General features: G+C 42.6%; 1 protein-coding gene across 1 annotated transcript in view; it reads right to left on the bottom strand.

The window, feature by feature from the left end:
• Positions 1-10,161: 10,161 nt before the first annotated feature.
• The window catches only part of LOC142760725 (alpha-1,4-N-acetylglucosaminyltransferase-like), a 33,358-nt gene continuing 22,676 nt past the window's right edge, over positions 10,162-20,843 (bottom strand). The window contains exon 2 of the mRNA XM_075863917.1: positions 10,162-10,749. Within this exon, the coding sequence (XP_075720032.1) occupies positions 10,162-10,749 (588 nt within the window). The remainder of the gene's footprint in view (positions 10,750-20,843) is intronic.

Below are 20,843 nucleotides of genomic sequence, written 5' to 3'. Positions count from 1 at the left end.
AACTTTAGAAAATATATAGAAAATATAAGTAGAAAATATATACAGGTTTTTTTATGTGGAGTTATGAGGTGAAGGTCACTGGTTGTTGTCACTCATAACTAAGATGCACATGGCAGCAATGAGAGCCCAGAGGTTAAGTTACCTGGGTATGTTTGTTTGAGGAAGGTGCTGCCCACAACCTGTTATATCTGCAGGGGTAAAAGTTCCATTAGGACAGTAAGTGACATTGCAAACACAATTAGGACCAATACATGTACTGTGGAGGAGAAGTTTGGATTATTGCCAACATTAGTTGGTTTAACAGTAAAGGAGGCATATAATAGAGAAATTAACAGACATGTTTGACAATGTTACAGATTATATGTTTGATGTTTTGAATATAACTTCTGCATTTGTTAGATAATTAACCCCTTCCCTCTTTAGCCACTTTTGACCTTCCTGACAGAGCCTCATTTTTCAAATCTGACATGTGTCACTTTATGTGGTAATAACTCCGGAATGCTTTCACCTATCCAAGCGATTCTGAGATTGTTTTCTCGTGACACATTGGACTTTATGTTACTGGCAAAATTTGCTCGATATGTTTAGTATTTAATTGTGAAAAACACCAAAAATTAGCGAAAAATTGCAAAAATTAGCATTTTTCGCAATTTAAATGTATCTGCTTGTAAGACAGGCAGTTATACCACACAAAATTGTTGCTAATTAACATCACCCATATGTCTACTTTAGATTGGCATAGTTTTTTGAACATCCTTTTATTTTTCTATGACCTCACAAGGCTTAGAACTTTAGCAGCAATTTCTCACATTTTCAAGAAAATTTCAAAAGGCTATTTTTACAGGGGCCAGTTCAGTTGTGAAGTGGTTTTGAGGGCCTTATATATTAGAAACGCCAAAAAAGTCACCCCATTTTAAAAACTTCACCCCTCAAAGTATTCAAAACAGCATTTAGAAAATGTCTTAACCCTTTACACATTTCACAGGAATTAAAGCAAAGTAGAGGTGAAATTTACAAATTTCATATTTTTCTGCAGAAATACATTTTTAATACAATTTTTTGTATAAAACAGAAGGTTTTACCAGAGAAATGCAACTCAATATTTGTTGCCCAGTTTCTGCAGTTTTAGGAAATATCCCACATGTGGCCGTAGCGTGCTACTGGACTGAAGCACCGGCCTCAGAAGCAAAGGAGCACCTAGTGGATTTTGGGGCCTTATTTTTGTTAGAATATATTTTAGGCACCATGTCAGGTTTGAAGGGCTCTTGCGGTGCCAAAACAGTCAAAATCAACCAAAAGTGACCCCATCTGGGAAACTAGACACCTCAAGGAAATTATCTAGGGGTGTAGTGAGCATTTTGACCGCACAGGTTTTTTACAGAAATTATTGGAAGTAGGCCGTGAAAATTAAAATCAACATTTCTTCAAAGAAAATGTAGGTTTAGCGATTTTTTTTCTCATTTCCACAAGGACTAAAGGAGAAAAAGCACCGCAAAATTTGTAAAGCAATTTCTCCCGAGTAAAACAATACCTCACATGTGGTAATAAACGGCTGATTGGACACACGGCGAGGCTGAGAAGGGAAAGAGCGCTATTTGGCTTTTGGAGTTCACATTTAGCAGGAATGGTTTTCGGAGGCCATGTCACATTTACAAAGCCCCTGAGGGGATAAAACAGTGGAAACCCCCCACAAGTGACCCCATTTTGGAAACTACACCCATTGAGGAAATTATCTAGGGGTATAGTGAGCGATTTGACACCACAGTTTTTTTCCAGAAATTATTGGAAGTAGGCCCTGAAAATAATAATCTACATTTTTTCAAAGAAAATGTAGGTTTAGCTAATTTTTTCTCATTTCCAGAAGGACTGAAGGAGAAAAAGCACCTCAAAATTTGTAAAGCAATTTCTCCCGAGTAAAACAATACCCCACATGTGGTAATAAACGGCTGTTTAGACACACGGCAGGGCTTAGAAGGGAAAGAGCACTATTTGGCTTTTTGAGATCACATTTAGCAGGAATGGTTTGCGGAGGCCAGGTCACATTTGCAAAGCCCCTGAGGGGACAAAACAATGAAAACGCCCAAAAAGGGACTCCATTTAGGAAACTACACCTCTTGAGGAATGCATCTAGGGGTGTAGTGAGCATTTTGACCCCACAGATGTTTCATAGAATTTATTAGAATTAGGCAGTGAAAATAAAAACAGTCCTTTTTCTTCAATAAGACGTAGCTTTAGCGCAAATTTTTTCATTTTCTCAACAAATAAAGGAAAAAAAGAACCCAACATTTGTAAAGCTATTTCTCCCGAGTACGGCAATACCCCATATGTGGTCATAAACTGCTGTTTGGGCAAACCGCAGGGCTCAGATGGGAAGGACCGCCATTTGGAGTGCAGATGTTGCTGGATTGGTTTCTGGGCACCTGTGGGCCCAAAACAGTGGAAACCCCCCAGAAGTGACCCCATTTTGGAAACTACACCCCTCAATGCATTTACCAAGGGGTGTAGTAAGCATTTTAACCCTGCAGGTGTTTTGTAGAAATTAGTGTGCGCTCAATGTTGCAGAGTGAAAATGGGATTTTTTTCCATAGATATGCCAATATGTGGTGCCCGGCTAGTGCCACCATAACAAGACAGCTCTCTAATTATTATGCGGTGTTTCCCAGTTTTAGAAACACCCTACATGGGGCACTAATCTTTTGTCTGGACATATGACAGGGCTCAGAAGTGAAGAGTACCATGCGGAGTGGAGGCCTAATTTGGCGATTTACAAAGTATTGGTTCACAACTGCAGACGCTCAGATGTGAAATAATAAAAAGAAACCCCTGATAAGTGACCCCCACTATGGAACTGCACCCCTCAAGGCATTTATTAAGGGGTGTAGTGAGCATTTTCACCCACAGGTCTTTTCCATAAATGAATGCGCTGTGGATGGTGCAAATTAAAAATGTATATTTTTCCCTAGATATGCCATTCAGTGGCAAATATGTCATGCCCAGCTTATGACGCTGGAGACACACACCCCAAAAATTGTTAAAAGGGTTCTCCCGGGTATGACGATGCCATATATGTTGAAGGAAACTGCTGTTTGGGGACGCTGCAGGGTTCAGCGCCGAGGGAGCACCATTTGGCTTTTGGAGAGCGGATTTTGCTTGGCACTATATTTGTTTGAGTATTGCTGGTGTTTTATAATGTGGGGGTACATGTAAGCGGGGCGGAGTATATAAGGGGCATAGTCAGGTGGTATAAAAAAATAAAAATAATCCATAGATGTGTGTTACGCTGTGAAGCAATCCTTTCTGCACAGGCCGGTGTCGCACTGATAAATGGTGTCATTTCTTATCCCCCTTTTGGTCCACACTCCGCGCCTTTGTAGTTTGGGGAATTTTGCTGGGAAAGTATTATCCTGGTATAATACGGGCACCGTCGCTTCCAGCGGATATGTTTGGGCCCTCCCCTTCCTGGTTCCCTAATTTTAGGTCCTTGATAAATCGCCTCTTGAAACTGAAGAAATGTTCCCCTCGGGCACAACTGCATATTTTTTTATTTCCTGACTTATTGTAGCCATAACTAATTTTATTTTTCATAGACGTAGCGGTATGAGGGCTGGTTTGTTGCGGGACGAGCTGTAGTTATTATTGGTACCATTTTGGGGTACATGCGACTTTTTGATCACCTTTTATCCTATTTTTTGGGATGCCAGGTAAACAAAAAAACGCAATTCTGGCACAGCTTTTTTCGTTTTTTTTTTATACAGCGTTCACCACGCGTTATAAATTACATGTTAACTTTATTCTGCGGGTCAGTACGATTCCGGCGATACCTAATTTATAGCACTTTTTTATGTTTTACAACTTTTTGCACAATAAAATTACTTTTGTAAAAAGAATGTATTTTTTCTGTCGCCAAGTTGTGAGAACCATAACTTTTTAATTTTTTTGTCGACGGACGTGTATGAGGGCTTGTTTTTTGCGGGACGAGCTATAATTTTTATAGGTACCATTTTTGGATACGTGCGACTTTTTGATCACTTTTTATTGTAATATTTGTAGGGCAAAGTGACCAAAAAACAGAAACTCTGGTAACGTTTTTTACGAGTTTTTTTTACGCTGTTCACCGCGTGCAATAAATAATATAATATTTTGATACCTCCGGTCGTTACGGTCGTGGCGATACCAAATACATATGGTTTATTATTATTTTTCAATAATAAAGGACTTGATAAGAGTAAAAGGGGGATTGTGTTTTATTTGATTACTTGAAACTTTTATTGTTTTCAAACTTTTATTTTTTGCACTTTTTTTTACACTTTTTTATACTTTTTTTACACTTTTTCTCAAGTCCCACTAGGGGACTTGAAGGTCCAACGGTCAGATTTTTTTTTTTCTAATACATTGCACTACCTATGTAGTGTAATGTATTAGATCTGTCAGTCATTCACTGACAGCAAGCCGTTTAGGCTTCGCCTCCCGGCGGGGCCTAAATCGGCTTCCGTAATGGCAGAGCAGGAGACCATTATGTCTCCTGTTGCCATAACAGCAGTCGCCAGTCCCGATTGCCTGTCAGGGCTGGCGATCTGCTAGTAACCGCTACGATGCAGCAATCGCTTTCGATTGCTGCATCGAAGGGGTTAATGGCAGGGATCGGAGCTAGCTCCGGTTCCTGCCGTTACAGGTGGATGTCAGCTGTACAGTACAGCTGACCTCCACCGCTGATGACGCCGGATCAGCTCCTGACACGGCGCCATCTTGCCGGCAGCTACGGAAGCCGATCAGGCTCCGCCGCCGGGCGGATCTTGACCGGCTTCGGTGCTAGGCAGACCGGGAGGCCAGTATTAGGCCTCCGGTTGCCATTGCAGCCACCGGAACCCCGGCAATTTCATTGCTGGGGCTCCGATGAGCTGCAAACACCTTAAGTGCAGCGATCGCGTTTGAGCGCTGCACTTAAGGGGTTAATGGCGGGGATCGAAGCTAATTTCGGTCCCCGCCGTTACAGTCGGATGTCAGCTGTAAGATACAGCTGAGATCCGACGACGATGGCACCGACTCAGCTTCTGAGCCGGTGCCAAACGTTTGACGTACATGTACGGCATTTTGCGGGAAGTCAATGCTTTCCATGACGTACATGTACGTCAAATGTCGGGAAGGGGTTAATATACAATAGTGTGAGATGGTTTAAATGCTGCCCAAGGGGTATGTGTCAAGTAGTTGGCCCAGCATGTTGCCATTATATAGACCTTTTTTTGGCATAATGCAGGTCAAGTATGACATAGAGTATGACATAGAGCAAGAGTGGCCAGATTGATTGGCATGTCTGGACCCCTCTAACTGGTTTGAGGGTGTTGGGGATGGATAATGGGTTGCTCCAGAGTGTCCTGTAGGTTGTTTTATCATGTATTACATTATATTTGCTTTTTGCAATGCTTCGCAGCTAAGTCCCAAATAATTACCAACCAGTCTGGATCCTTTGATCAAGTATATTTTATGAGTGAAATGAGTATGAGTTAAGTAATTCCACAATGGGGGATAAGCCCTTCTTTAAATATCTGGCTTGGATACAAAATTTCCACAATTAAACAAAAGGTGGAAAATGTGAAAGTTATTAAAATAATATTTCAATGATTTAATTTTGTGCAGCGGCCATCTTGTCTGGAGTCTTCATCTTGTTTCTTTTGTAATGAATAAGAAAGTCATTACTCCTTTAAGACATGTTTTCATGTTTCTAAGCTGTTCTACCTTTGACCTTGGTTCCCATATGAGGCTTGGAGAGAATGAACAGGGAGTGAGATGGGAGGATGGCAAAAATGCATGTGAGAATGTCTCCCCATCTTACAGGAATATTCTTGCTAAGAGAGATAAGGCACCTGCAAACCTGATGTGTGAAGAATTATAATGATGTATCTGGAATCAGTGGCGGATTATCATATGGGCGATTCGGGCGGCCGCCCGGGGCCCGAGGCTCCCAGGGGGCCCATGGCAGCCCGAACCGCACATTATCGTACAAAACTATTCAGCGCGCTAGCGCTGCTAATTTCCGAAGATGAGGAGGGGAGGAGCAGGGAATTGGCCGGGAAAGGGGTAGGACACGCCTCCCTGACAAGTGCGGGCGCCGCCATGAGTAACAGAACAGCGACGGACGGCTGTTCTGTTGCTCTAAAGCTGCAAGAGAAGACCCAGGCGGGCATTCACCGGCGCTGAGGTTAGTCGGCTTATCCTCCTGCCCAACTGGTTCCCGACCGCTGGCTGTATTTTTACGGCCAGCGGTCAGGGACGGGTCCTTAAAACCCGAGCCATAGACTTTCTACGGCTCGGGTTTTAACTTGCTGCCCGCGCGATTCGGCAGCTGAATGTCGGGTCTCCGGCTGTCAGTGACTGCCGGGGACCCTGAGGAGAAGACAGAAGCAGCTTTCGCTGCTTCTGTCTTCTCCGATGTCTTCTTACACAGCGTTCAATGAACGCTGTGTATAGGAATAGAGACCGCAGCAGCGGCGCTGTCTCTATTCCTCCCGGTGATCATGTGACTGGTCACATGATCGCCGGGTGCCGTTACTAACATACTGCTGCTGGGTCTTACTAGACCCAGCACAGCCCTATTAGTGACAATCGTCACTATGAGAGGGCTGATTTCCCCTGTAACTGGGGCTGCTGTGCAGCTCCAGTTACAGGGGAAAAGATGGTGTAAAAGAAAGAAAAAAAATATATAAAGTTCCCCAAAGGTCTTTTTTGACCTTTGAGGAACAGACCATAGTAATAAAAAATAATAAAGTAAAGTGCAAAAAAAAATTAAATAATAAATACACATAAAATACCCACCCCAAAAAAAAACGTTCCCCCTCCCGCCAAACATTGTTGTAACGCTAGCGCTGACCCAATTACCCTAATATAGACATGTAATATATTAAAATTTACGGTAAACAATGACGATCACAAATAAAAGGTCTATTTTAGGGTAAAACTATGTTATTACCAAAAAAAATAGCTGAAACGTAAAAAAGCTTATTTTTTTTACTATTATTTTCAAACTTTATGAATAAAAATTCTAAAATAGCAAAAAAGTGTGCATAAAAACGATAAAAAAGGAAACCTGCATTGTCTACGGAAAAAAACGTTGCAAAAATCACGTCTTTTTTTTTTTCTTTTTATAAAAATGTGTGTTTGGTGCAACTTTGTAATTCCGTTTTATTAAAAAATATTTTCACTTTTTGAGATACAGCTGCTTTGTATCCTGTATCCGTCAGGTCAGCAGGACTGACGGGATCAGTGAAACAGGCCTTGCGCTAAATTATAATCTTAGATGTGATAGATTTGAGGTGGATCCTGCGTGTCACTGATCCTGTCAGTCCTGCTGACCTGACGGATACAGGATACAAAGCAGCTGTATCTCAAAAAGTGAAAATATTTTTTAATAAAATCAATCACACACATACTAATATATATATATATATATATATATATATATATAAAATTATGATAACGTTTTTAAATGTGTACATAACCTTGTGGCACTATATACAAGGGGGAGCGCTGTGTGCCACTATATACAAGGGGGATATATACAAGGGGAGTGCTGTGTGGCACTATATACAAGGGGGATATATACAAGGGGAGTGCTGTGTGGCACTATATACAAGGGGGAGCGCTGTGTGGCACTATATACAAGGGGGAGCGCTGTGTGGCACTATATACAAGGGGGAGCGCTGTGTGGCACTATATACAAGGGGGAGCGCTGTGTGGCACTATATACAAGGGGGAGCGCTGTGTGGCACTATATACAAGGGGGGGCTGTGTAGTGCTATCCACAGTGGTATGTTTGTGGCGCTCTTTATAGGGGGGCTTTTTGGTGCTATTTACAAGAGGGGGAGGGCTGTGTGGCGCTCTCTACAGGGGGCTGTATGGCACTATCTATATGGGGCTGTGTGTAACACTCTCTACGGGGGGATGTGTGATATATAGAGGGGGCTGTGTATGGCGATATCTATGGGGGTGTGTAATATCTACAGGGGCTGTGTGTGGCACTATGTACAGGGGGCTGTGTGTATGTGGTGTTTTACAGTGTGTGGTATTATTATATTCAGGCGCGCAGTGTTTGGTGCTATTATATTTAGGGGCACAGTATGTGGCACCATGATAACTTTATTTTCGTTTATAGGTGTGGAAATGTTGGAAAAGTGAGGAGACGTCTGAGTGGCAAATTCTGCAGAAATGAGTCATGGCCGGGAGAAGTCGTCATGAGTGCTGGACCGGATGGAGAAGAAAAGAGGAAAAAACTACTAGAATCTGAGACGTCGTCACCTGTGAGTCACTAGATTTATAGAGAATCTGTCACCTCTCCTGACATGTTTATTATAGGAATCCTTGTATTTCACAAAAAGTCTGCAGTCCAGGACTGATAGACAATTCCCCTTGTCAGGAGGTTGTGTCCCTGCACAGTGTGATACTGTCAGTATGTAGGGACACCGCGCTGTGACAAGGGAAATCGTAACACTGTTAATGCTTGCCCAAAAAGGTAGTGTTAAAAATAGTTACGGCAGGGCGGCGGTGAGGAAGGGGGGCCCAAGTTTGGGTAACAGCCCAGGGCCCATGGTCTACTTAATCCGCCACTGTCTGGAATGTATCGTGCGTCTGCAATTGGCTGAATTTGAAATATTGTCACATTGCCTCTGACTGGTTAACCTCAAGCCTACACCCTTTTTGAATGATATTATTGTAATTGAGTTTGGCAATAAACGGCAGAGAAGGACTTTGAGTATACAAGCATGATCTCTTGTATCATCTTTTTTCTCAGATATATATATATATGTATATATATATATATATATATATATATATATATATATATATATATATATATATCGATTACCTATGATTTGGAACTGGATAAATCACTGGAGGGCGGGTATCGGTTGACATACCCAATACAAATTTCAGTCTAATATATTTTGGTCCATGATTGCGTTAACACTCGATTTCCAATAATGCTGTGAAAATGTAAGCATTTTTTCCAATGCACCTTTGTTAGCATAGGAGCTGTAACCATCCGTCTGCTTCGGAGCCCCATACACAGTAGGGTTCGCTGAACTGTTGTTTTAGACACATGTCTGGTAGCCCCCTGGTTGATTTTTACGGTGAGCTGCTCCACTGTAGCGTGTCATTCAGTCCTCGCGCACTTTCGTAGCCAACGTTCACCTCTCACATCAATGGCACCTGGTGCTATGCAGTTTTCATGTCGGTTATTCCCAATGGTGCCATTTGTCCACTCACGATATACTTTCACCACAGCAGCACGTGAACAGTTCACAAAATCCACTGTTTGAGAAATACTGCCTTGGTCCGAAAGCCAATAATCATCCCTTTTTGCAACTCTGATAAATCGCCCCTTTTACCCATGGTAACAATGAGTGATATATGTTCAGACAGCCTATCGCAAACATTATATACCCACCAAGCCAGCCCATGCCACATCACTTCCTTTATGGGTTACATGCTGCCGATGTTGAAAGTAGGTGGTAGTCATAATAATGTGACTCGACTGTGTATAATTACAGTATTATGGCTCTGTACAATTCAGAGATTGTGTGGAATTTTAACAGAGTAGTGTGCATGACACCTTAGGCCCAGTTGACACTTTTCATTTTTGGTACAATATTTTTATATTTGTATTTTATGTCTTTTTAGCCAAAATCAGCATTGAGGATGTAAATAAAATCTTTATATTTCTAGTCTTTTATGTATTCTTTCCTAGTGTTGGCTAAAAAAAATCTTCTAAACAAAATGCAAATGCAAAATGTTAAAGACTATGTATACCTTTGAAAACTTTTTGATTTCTGTTTTTTTTTTATAAAAATGTTTATTAGTGTGATTGGTGCAACTTTGTAATTACATTTTATTAAAAATTATTTTACTTTTTGAGATACAACTGCAAGGTATTACGTTTTCAAAGGTGTACATAGCCTTTAACTTGGCACACAAATATGAGATGGAATGTGATTGGTTGCTATTGACAAGTTTTCTCTTGCACTAGTTTTGCTAAACTACCCCCCCCCCCCCCAGTGTGTTTTTTAGGGCACTTATTTTTTCTTCCTAAACAGTATGAGAAAATGTAATATGTTTTGTGACAAAGCAACCACATAATTGCATGATGAGATCCATTTGGATTAATCAATACTAATGGTGACTAGTTGAGTTCTTTAAAATTGCTTCATAAGTGGATGGGCAGTATTGTCTATACAGATGTTCCACCAGTGTGTTACTTCCAGCCACCATGGTCTTTCCTTTACTATTCATGTAGTTCCACAGATGAAGAGCATAAGAATTACTAAAAGTTGGCAAATCTTTCCAAACCTCAAAGTACCTTCTCCAAGATCCATACGAAATGGGATAGAATCGTTCAGGATGAAAGTAGGAGACATTTGCACACTTCACATTATCCACAGATTTAAATTGAGGATTACCACAATACTTCTTCACAACACGTGTAAAAACTCCTGGTCCTTGGTGTCCCCATATTTCTCCTCTGTAATTCTGCACAAAGTTTTCCATGAACTCCCATGTTAATTTATGATGTGGAGAGAGACCAAAAACACCACTGCTAGTAGCTGCGGCATGTTCAGCAGCAAGAAAATTCTTTTCAGGAATGGGTCGAATTGAAATGACGTCAGTATCCATGTAAATTCCTCCATACTTCCAAATTATGGCAACCCTGCAGGCATCTGATTTAATGTGAGTCCAGTAAACTTCTTTTTCAGGGTCTATCTAAGATTAGTAGAAAGAGGGTAAAACAAATCTTGTAAATGATGTATAACAACACTGACATATATGTATTCCACTAATTAAAGTTAAAATGGTTGTTTCATTAAGACAACCCCTGTCCATATGCCCAATTAGGGCATATGGATGTCATAGAGGGGGTCCTCACACTCTGACGCAGAACAGGAAACTGCTAAGTAGGAGCATCCCCCAATCTGGCAGACATGTATTGCATGGTCAATAATAACCAAATTTGCATATGTATATATGGCAGTTCTGTTCCCAGTTTTGTGACACACAATATTGCCAAAAGACAAAAAAAATACTCCACTTCCGCTCTACTAACGATAGTCAGTATAAGAGTCTAAAGAATAATTTTAAATGTAACTTTTAATTAAATTAGATAAAGTGACATAACACACAATAAAAAAAAAACCTGTAAGGGGTTCTGTGATTTTAGATTTAGCGCTGTGGTGTCTACAGTTCTACGCAGCATAGTCTAAGGATGTTGCAATTATTCTAAACTGTATACTATAGAAAATATTAAATCAAATGGATGCGTCTGCAGCACGCAATCCCCGTAACAAAACCGAACCACTAGTTGGTTATTAAATGCCAGAATCAATGCCCCCCCCAAGATGTTTTGCCATAGACATGGCATCCTCAAAGGTGAACGGGGCAATCCGTTTGGAGTGGCCGAGTCAAAGCCCTAACTTGAATCCCATTGAGATGCTGTGGCAAGACCTTAAACGGGCAGTTCATGCTCCAAAACTCTCCAATGTTGCCGACTTAAAACAATTCTGCAAAGAAGAGTGAGACATTCTTAGGTTAATAAAAATTAATAGGTTAACGGGGCAATTACTTTTCACATATGTGATATGGGTTTAGAATACATCTTCATCCTTAACCCCTTAAGGACGTGGACTAGTTGGCACGTTCAGGACGCAGCCCCATTTTTCAAATCTGACGTGTCATTTTATGGGGTAATAACTTTGGAATACTTTTACCTATCCAAGCGATTCTGAGATTGTTTTCTCGTGACACATTGGACTTTGTTACTGGTAAAATTTGGTCACTACATTCAGTAATTAATTGTAGAAAAACACCAAAATGTAACAAAAATTTGCAAAAATTTGCATTTTTCTAAATTTTAATTTATCTGCTTGTAAAACAGATAGTTAAACAACACAAAATAGTTGCTAATTAACATTTCCCATATGTCTACTTTAGATTGGCATCGTTTTTTGAACATCCTTTTATTTTTCTAGGACGTTACAAGGCTTAGAACGTTAGCAGAAATTTCTCACATTTTAAAGAAAATGTCAAAAGATTATCTTTAACAAGGACCAGTTCATTTCTGAAGTGGCTTTGAGAGGCCCATACAATACAAACCCCCATAAGTCACCCCATTTTAACAAAACGTCACCCCTCAAAGTATTCAAAACAGCAATTAAAAAGTTTCTTAACCCCTTAGGCGTTTCACAAGAATTAAAGCAAACTAGAGGTGAAATTTACAAATTTCATTTTTTTTACAGAAATTCCTTTTTTTTCCGTAATACAGAAGGTTTTACCAGAGAAACGCATCTCAATATTTATTGCCCTTTACTTTTCCAGGCTGTTGTTTTGAACTTTTTTACGGTTGATAGCATATTTCTGCTGTAAGACCCAGGTTACTGCTCTATGTCCTGCAATGCATTTACATACACTTAATAGTGCTCTATAGATTGAACAGTACTTCATACTTGCACATAGCACTTTATCTTGCACTATCCATTTGTTTGCATATCAGGTACAGCTAGTATACTTTATGCTGTTATTTAATCTCCCTCTATTATGATTGTTCATACCCTGAATATACTACTCCTTATCCTGCATTTGGTTGACGCCATTTTTATACATTGTATGACTCAAAATTTTTAATCTTCTTTGTATCTGTCTGTTAATAAAATGAATTTCTATTTATTTACTACGTCTGTATTCGTTTTTTGACCATTTCTGTCTATAGGTTCTTTAGATACCAAAATAGTAGTTATGATTATAACAACACAATAGCTGTTCCCATGGATAAAACATTATGGTGTCAGAATGATTCCACAATCACAAACCGGGGGCCCTGGGGAAAATACATTGCAGTCCTAAATACAAAACCATAGATCAATAATGGATAAGGACAAATAACACGGACGGGTATGTATATGGCAAAAAGGTAAATAATGATAATATAGTTAAAGTGCTCTCTACCTGTATAGATAATGCAAATCAGTTACAAGAGAACATAATTACCTTTAACATTACATTCCCTCAAACTCGAAAATATAAAATCAAAACAGTCTGGCACTTGACGCTTTGTTAGGAGGCACAGGAAAAGGATTGGACCTTTTGAATAGTATAGATATAGAATCATTGAATGGAAAGATTGGCGGATTTGGTCAGGATGTATCCACAGCTATGCATATACAGGCAGGTTGGATACCAACCACTTTTATCCCCCAGAGGCAGTCATTATATTGGGATAAATAATTTTTACATTTGATCAATGATTCACATTTGACAGCATTAAAGGTTTCTACAAATGTCACAGAATTCATAAATTGAACTACCTGTAGTGTAAAAGCACTATATGAGATGATGTAGAAGAATAATGCACAAGTTAGTCTTATGACTAACAATGAACAGTATGGAGGAAAATGTTTGGTTCCTACATACCTGTTAAAAATTGTGTCTTGCTACATCCCGACTCAATACAAGGTACAGATACTTGGTGTGCAGGGCAGGCCGTACATGTCAATGTGACTAAGAAAATCATCATGTGTAAATTTTGTGTGTTACCAGTAGTTTTTGGCCCACCAGTACATGAACCCAAGTATTGGTTGCCAAAGTTTAATGGCACCCACATAGTTACATAGTTAGTATGGCTGAAAAAAGACACATGTCCATCAAGTTCAACGAAGGGATGGGAAAAGGGAAGGTAAAAATTTCTACACATAGGAGCTAATATTTTTTTGTTCTAGGAAATTATCTAAGCCTTTTTTAAAGCCATCTCCTCTCCTTGCTGTGATCAGCTCCTGTGGTAGACTATTCCATAGATTCACAGTTCTCACCGTAAAAAAGGCTTGTCGCCTCTGCAGGTTGAACCTTTTATTCTCCAGATGGAGGGAGTGCCCCTTGTTTTTTGAAGGGGTTTTACATGGAACAGGATTTCACCATATTTTTCGTATGTGCCATTAATATATTTATATAAATTAATCATGTCCCCCCTTAGTTGTCTTTTTTCAAGGCTTAAATAGGTTTAATTATTTTAGGGTATGTTCACACAGAGTGTTTCTGGACGTTTCTCGGCCAGTAAACGCCCGAAAAACGGCCGAAAGATTGAAAAACGGCGTTCTGTTTTTCTGTGTAAAAAAAAATTGCCACGAAAAAGAAGCGCAGGTCAATTTTTAGGTTGTTTTTGGAGCCGTTTTTCATTGAATTTATCGAAAAAAGCTCCAAAAGCGGCCGTAAAAAAAACGCAGCGAAAAATGCAGCGAAAATCGTGAGTGGCTTAAAAACGTCTGAAAATCAGGAGCTGTTTTCCATTGAAAACCGCTCCGTATTTTGAGACATTTTTGTCTCAGCGTGTGAACATACCCTTAATCTTTGCTCATAACTTAGATTCTCCACGCCCTTATTGGCTTCGTTGCTCTTCTTTGTATTTTTTCTAACTCCAGGGAATCCTTTCTATGAACTGGAGCCCAGAACTGAACTGCATATTCTAGATGAGGCCTCACTAGTGCTTTGTAAAGTGGCAATATTACATCCCTGTCCCGCGAGTCCATGCCTCTTTTAATACACAACAATATCTTGCTGGCCTTTGAAGCAGCTGATTGACATAGGTGCAAACATCAGGACCTATGATCTTTCCTTATGTTTAAAAACATCAGATCGGTTGATATGCCATCAACATGCTCCAGTGTATGAGCCATGTTTATTGCAAAACACTTATAACAAGTGTGAATGGACTATATCACCCATGGATTTTATGTTTTTACTAGAATTATATTCACAGTATGTTTGTATTGTAACTTCAGATAATAGAACTACTAGTATGTTTAATTTGGCTACCCCATTTTCTAGATGTTTGTCTTATGTATCTTCACAAGGCCTATTTTCAGCCGTTTTTCGGCTAGAAATGCGGGGCTGAATGACTCAAAACATCTGCCCTTTGATTTCAATGGGGAAAACTGTGTTTCGTTCCCACGGGACATTTTTTACGCAGCCCTTTTTAGAAACGGCTGCGTAAAAAAAAAATGCCCCGTAAAAAGAAGTGCATGTCACTTCTTTAGCCGTTTTTGGAGCCATTTTTCATTTAATCAATAGAAAAACAGCTCCAAAAACAGCCCTAAAAAATGTCGCAAAAAATGCTAGTTGCTTCAAAAATGATATTCCAAAATATTCAGTGTGTAAAGTACACGTTTATTAGATATGAAAATACACTGCCTGTCTAAACTGACGCAATCCAGGTAGGTGGGGTTATAGCCGTATAAGGCTCCATTATTTCTCCGGCGCGCGCTTAGACCAGTCATCAGTGTCTATTGCACGCCGTTGAAACAAAAATACTACATCATACTATGTGCTGAGCAGTAGTGAGTTAGAAATATACGCCGGAATCCTGCAGCATAATATGTGCTGACCGGCAGTTAGATAGATCAAACGCCGGAATCTTTCAGCATAATATGTGCTGACCGGCATTGAGACAGATCAAGGCAATTTATACCCCTGAGGACGCTCCTCTATTTATTTAGAGGCGCAGAAACGCGTTGGGAATCTTGCTTGTTTGTGGCAACTAGACAAACTATTATTTATTTACTACGTTTGTGGAGTTTTGTAGCGATGGGCTGATCATGTTCTAACTGTTATACACTTTTGATTTAGTGTTTTCAGTGGTTGGCCACCGTTCACACTCCACAAAGCATCTATGATCTGTGTTGCCAACGCCTGTACTTAGATCCTTGGCAATTAGTGCCCTATTTTTTACATTAAACATTTAATAAATTGTATTTTTAAACGTTTAGACAGGCAGTGTATTTGCTTCGAAAATGACTGCAAATCAGGAGCTGTTTTCCCTTGAAAACAGCTCCATAATTTCAGCCACTTTTTGTTAAGCGTGTGAACATACCCTAACGTTACTAACTTGGAACAATGAAACTTTCTCTTTTCTTCATGACTTGCATTAACAAATAACTTTGTACTATTGCCCTGATTAGAGATGAGCGAACTTATGAAAAGTTCGGTTCGGCTGGTTCGCCGAATTTCATGAAAAAGTTCGATTCGGACCGAACTAGTTCTGACCGAACCTGTAATACAAGAAAGCCCCTAAAAATCGTGTATAACACTGTTTAAAAGCCATAGAAGCCCTGTATAACACTCTTAGGTCACCCATGAGTGTATCCAAGTACTTTTGAGCTGTCTTTAAGGCAAAGTTAGTGTCAAAGTTACGCCAACATGTATGGCTATAGGAAAACGGATGGGACACGGTGATAACTAACAGAAACAACTGCACTTGTGCATGTTGTATGCTTAATGCATTGTTAAAAAAGGTACAAAAATTAACAATTTTTGGCGGCAGATGCCTGCCAGGGTTCATACATATAAGGTGGTAAAAGAAGAAGCAATGGCTTTTGAGAAGCCCTCAAAAAATTTACCCTTTATGGTGGCAGATGCCTGCCGGGGTTCATCCATAGATGGATGTAATGTAAAAGCAACAAGCAATGGCTTTTGACAAGCCCTCCAAAAATTTACCCTTTTTATTGGCCGATGCCTGCCGGGGTTCATCCATACATGGATGTAAAAGCAACAAGCAAAGGCTTTTCACAAGCCCTCCAAAAATTTACCCTTTTTATTGGCAGATGCATGCCGGGGTTCATCCATACATGGATGTAAAAGCAACAAGCAATGGCTTTTCACAAGCCCTCCAGGCCTGCTTGTAGTAGACGGCAGTGGAGGTGTATTGGTGGTAGTAGAGGTAGCCAACGGACAGCAAGGGTGGTGGTAGTAGTAGTAGCAGCACATTAAAAGACACTGGACAGTCACAGGACAAAGCCCTGTGGTAGGGCAGGCCTGCGTGAAGCAGACGGCAGAGGAGGTGTATTGGTGGTAGTAGAGGTAGCCAACGGACAGCAAGGGTGGTGGTAGTAGTAGTAGCAGCACATTAAAAGAGACTGGACAGTCACAGGACAAAGCCCTGTGGTGGGGCAGGCCTAAGGCCTGCTTGTAGCAGATGGCAGTGGAGGTGTATTGGTGGTAGTAGAGGTAGCCAACGGACAGCAAGGGTGGTAGTAGTAGTAGCAGCAGCACATTAAAAGAGACTGGACAGTCACAGAACAAAGCCCTGTGGTGGGGCAGGCCTCAGGCCTGCTTATAGTAGACGGCAGTGGAGGTGTATTGGTGGTAGTAGAGGTAGCCAACGGACAGCAAGAGTGGTAGTAGTAGTAGCAGCACATTAAAAGAGACTGGACAGTCACAGGACAAAGCCCTGTGGTGGGGCAGGCCTCAGGCCTGCTTGTAGCAGACGGCAGTGGAGGTGTATTGGGGGTAGTAGAGGTAGCCAACGGACAGCAAGGGTGGTAGTAGTAGTAGCAGCAGCACATTAAAAGAGACTGGACAGTCACAGGACAAAGCCCTGTGGTGGGGCAAGCCTCAGGCCTGCTTGTAGCAGACGGCAGTGGAGGTGTATTGGTGGTAGTAGAGGTAGCCAACAAACAGAAAGGGTGGTAGTAGTAGTAGTAGTAGTAGTAGTAGCACATTGAAAGAGACTGGACAGTCACAGGACAAAGCCCTGTGGTGGGGCAAGCCTCAGGCCTGCTTGTAGCAGATGGCAGTGGAGGTGTATTGGTGGTGGTCGAGGTAGCCAACAGACAGCAAGGGTGGTGGTAGTAGTAGTAGCAGCGCATTAAAAGAGACTGGACAGTCACAGGACAAAGCCCTGTGGTGGGGCAGGCCTCAGGCCTGCTTGTAGCAGACGGCAGTGGAGGTGTATTGGTGGTAGTAGAGGTAGCCAACGGACAGCAAGGGTGGTGGTAGTAGTAGCAGCACATTAAAAGAGACTGGACAGTCACAGGACAAAGCCCTGTGGTGGGGCAGGCCTCAGGCCTGCTTGTAGCAGACGGCAGTGGAGGTGTATTGGTGGTAGTAGAGGTAGCCAACGGACAGCAAGGGTGGTAGTAGTAGTAGCAGCACATTAAAAGAGACTGGACAGTCACAGGACAAAGCCCTGTGGTGGGGCAAGTCTCAGGCCTGCTTGTAGCAGACGGTAGTGGAGGTGTATTGGTGGTAGTAGAGGTAGCCAACAGTCAGCAAGGGTGGTAGTAGTAGTAGTAGTAGTAGTAGTAGTAGCACATTAAAAGAGACTGGACAGTCACAGGACAAAGCCCTGTGGTGGGGCAAGCCTCAGGCCTGCTTGTAGCAGATGGCAGTGGAGGTGTATTGGTGGTAGTCGAGGTAGCCAACAGACAGCAAGGGTGGTGGTAGTAGTAGTAGCAGCGCATTAAAAGAGACTGGACAGTCACAGGACAAAGCCCTGTGGTGGGGCAGGCCTCAGGCCTGCTTGTAGCAGACGGCAGTGGAGGTGTATTGGTGGTAGTAGAGGTAGCCAACAGACAGCAAGGGTGGTAGTAGTAGTAGCAGCACATTAAAAGACACTGGATAGTCACAGGACAAAGCCCTGTGGTGGGGCAGGCCTGCTTATAGCAGACGGCTGTGGGGGTGGATTGGTGGTAGAAGTATTAGCAGCACCAACAGCGGCACATTAAAAAAAGGGTGGACAGGACAGAATCCCGTAGTAGCAGGCGGCAGTAGCAGGCGGCAGCGGCAGCAGCAGCAGCAATGTCAGATCTAATCAGTGGCATCAGGCACAGGGGTTTTAAAATCCTCACCGATCCACGCTTGATTCATTTTCAGAAACGTGAGATTTTCCAAGCTGTTGGCGGACAATCTTGTTCGCTTAGGAGTGACGAAGCCCCCTGCCGCGCTGTATACCTTCTCTGACGCTACACTGGAGGGTGGACAAGACAGTACACCCATGGCAAACTGGGCCAGTTCTTGCCAATGATCCAATCTGCTGACCCAGAAGTCCATGGGGTCTGGGATCAGCATTTCTGACGGAGAAAGGGCACAGTCCAGGTATGAGTGAACCTGGTTGTTTAGGTGCTGCACCTGTTGATGGTGAACATCCCTTTGGTGACTACGATGTGTGTCAGGTCGGGTTATTGGATGTAAAAATGTTGTCATCATATTTTCCAAACTGAATTGGCTGCTGCTGCTGCCGCTGCTACCGCCTATTGCAGAGTTAGCTGTGCCAGAGGCGGTGGAACGATGAGACAGTGGGGAGCGGAGAGTGGCCCCCCGGTCAGACATGCTTGCAGCAGGTGTTTGCCGTTTGAAAGCCGTGACAAGCTGGCTGCATAGCTTCTCTCGATAATAAGCCAATTTTGCCTCCCTCTCGGAAGGCGCAAAAAACTCCCCCATTCTGGCTTTATACCGGGGGTCTAAAAGTGTGGCTATCCAGTACTCATCTCTTTGCTTCATGCTAACAATACGACAGTCAGCGCGCAAGTAACGAAGCATACAGCTCGCCATCCTGGCCAGCGTTTCAGAGGGCCCGGTTGGTTCCATCTCCGCCCCATACTGCCATGGTTGTCCATAATCAAGGTCGTCGTCAGACTCGTCATCACCATCACTGTCATGTTGTGCGGCTGCCTCGTCCCCTATTCCTTCCTGTGATTCCATCTCCAAATCCAGCTCCTCTTCAGGTCCTGTTTCCTCATCCTCATCCTCCTCCTCCTCCTCAACATCCATAGCCAGATGTGATCCTTCCTCCATCCTTTGCTGAATCATCGCTGTGAGCGTTTGCTCCATAATGAATATCAGCGGCATAACATCGTTCATTCCACTAGCGTCACGGCTCACAAATCGTGTGGCCTCTTCAAAGGGCCTCAAAACGAGACATGTGTCTCTAACCAGCTGCCAGTGCCTGAGCTCGAATATACACTGGCTCCAATCGCTGCCCGTCTGCTGCATCACAAAATCATTCATGGCTTTCCGCTGTTCGTACAGACGGTCCAACATGTGCAGGGTGGAATTCCAGCGTGTTGGAACGTCGCAAATCAGGCTGTGTTCTGGGAGATTGTTTTGACGCTGCAAGTCCAGGAGGGCGTGCTTAAATGCATACGAACGTCTAAAGCGAACACAAACCCTCCTGGACATGGCCAGCACACCCTTCAAACCAACATATGACTTTAAGAAGTGCGTTATGACCAGATTGATCACATGTGCCATGCAAGAAGCGTGTGTCAGGTGACCTAGACGCAGTACAGCCACAACGTTCTTCCCGTTATCAGAGACAACATTGCCCAGTGTGAGTTTCAGAGGAGACAGCCAGCGTGCGATTTCCTCCTTGATGCACAGCAGCAGCTCCTGCCCTGTGTGGCTTTTCTCGCCCAGGCTCAGCAGGTGTAAGACAGCGTTGTGGCACTTCACCTTGCACCTATGAAAAGAGGAGGGAGGAGGAGTGGAAGATACGCTGTGTCCTGTCGGGGACGGGAAGACCTCCATTGAGGAGGGCAAGGAGGAGGAGGAGGAGTAGGAGGAGGAGGATGGTAGGCGCCTGGTGTCCGGAGTTGAACCAGAATGATACAAGCGTGGAGGTGGTAATGCCTGGCATTGCTGCGTTGGTGCATCGGACTGCAAAATATTGACCCAGTGGGCAGTGAAAGACATGTACTGTCCCTGCCCATAGTTGCTGCTCCATGTGTGGACGGTGGCATGTACACTGCTGCACACGGATAATTGCAAGGACTGGCCCACCTTTTCCTCCACGTGCTTGTGCAAGTCAGGGACAGCTGTTTTGGAGAAGTAATGGCGGCTAGGTATTCGTCACCAAGGCTGAGCGCACGCCATCAATTGCTTGAAGCCGGCGGAGTCGACCAGGTGGTACGGCAGCGACTGCACCACCAACAACTTAGCCAGGTGTGAATTAAGCCGCACGACAAGTGGATGACTGGGTATATATTGTTGTTTATTGGACAACGATGCTGTAATGGATAACTAACGGGACGTAGGAGGAG

This window comes from Rhinoderma darwinii, chromosome 4 (genome assembly GCF_050947455.1).
Source record: "Rhinoderma darwinii isolate aRhiDar2 chromosome 4, aRhiDar2.hap1, whole genome shotgun sequence".
NCBI classification, from domain to species: domain Eukaryota; kingdom Metazoa; phylum Chordata; class Amphibia; order Anura; family Rhinodermatidae; genus Rhinoderma; species Rhinoderma darwinii.
This window is presented reverse-complemented; position numbering and strand designations above follow the sequence as displayed.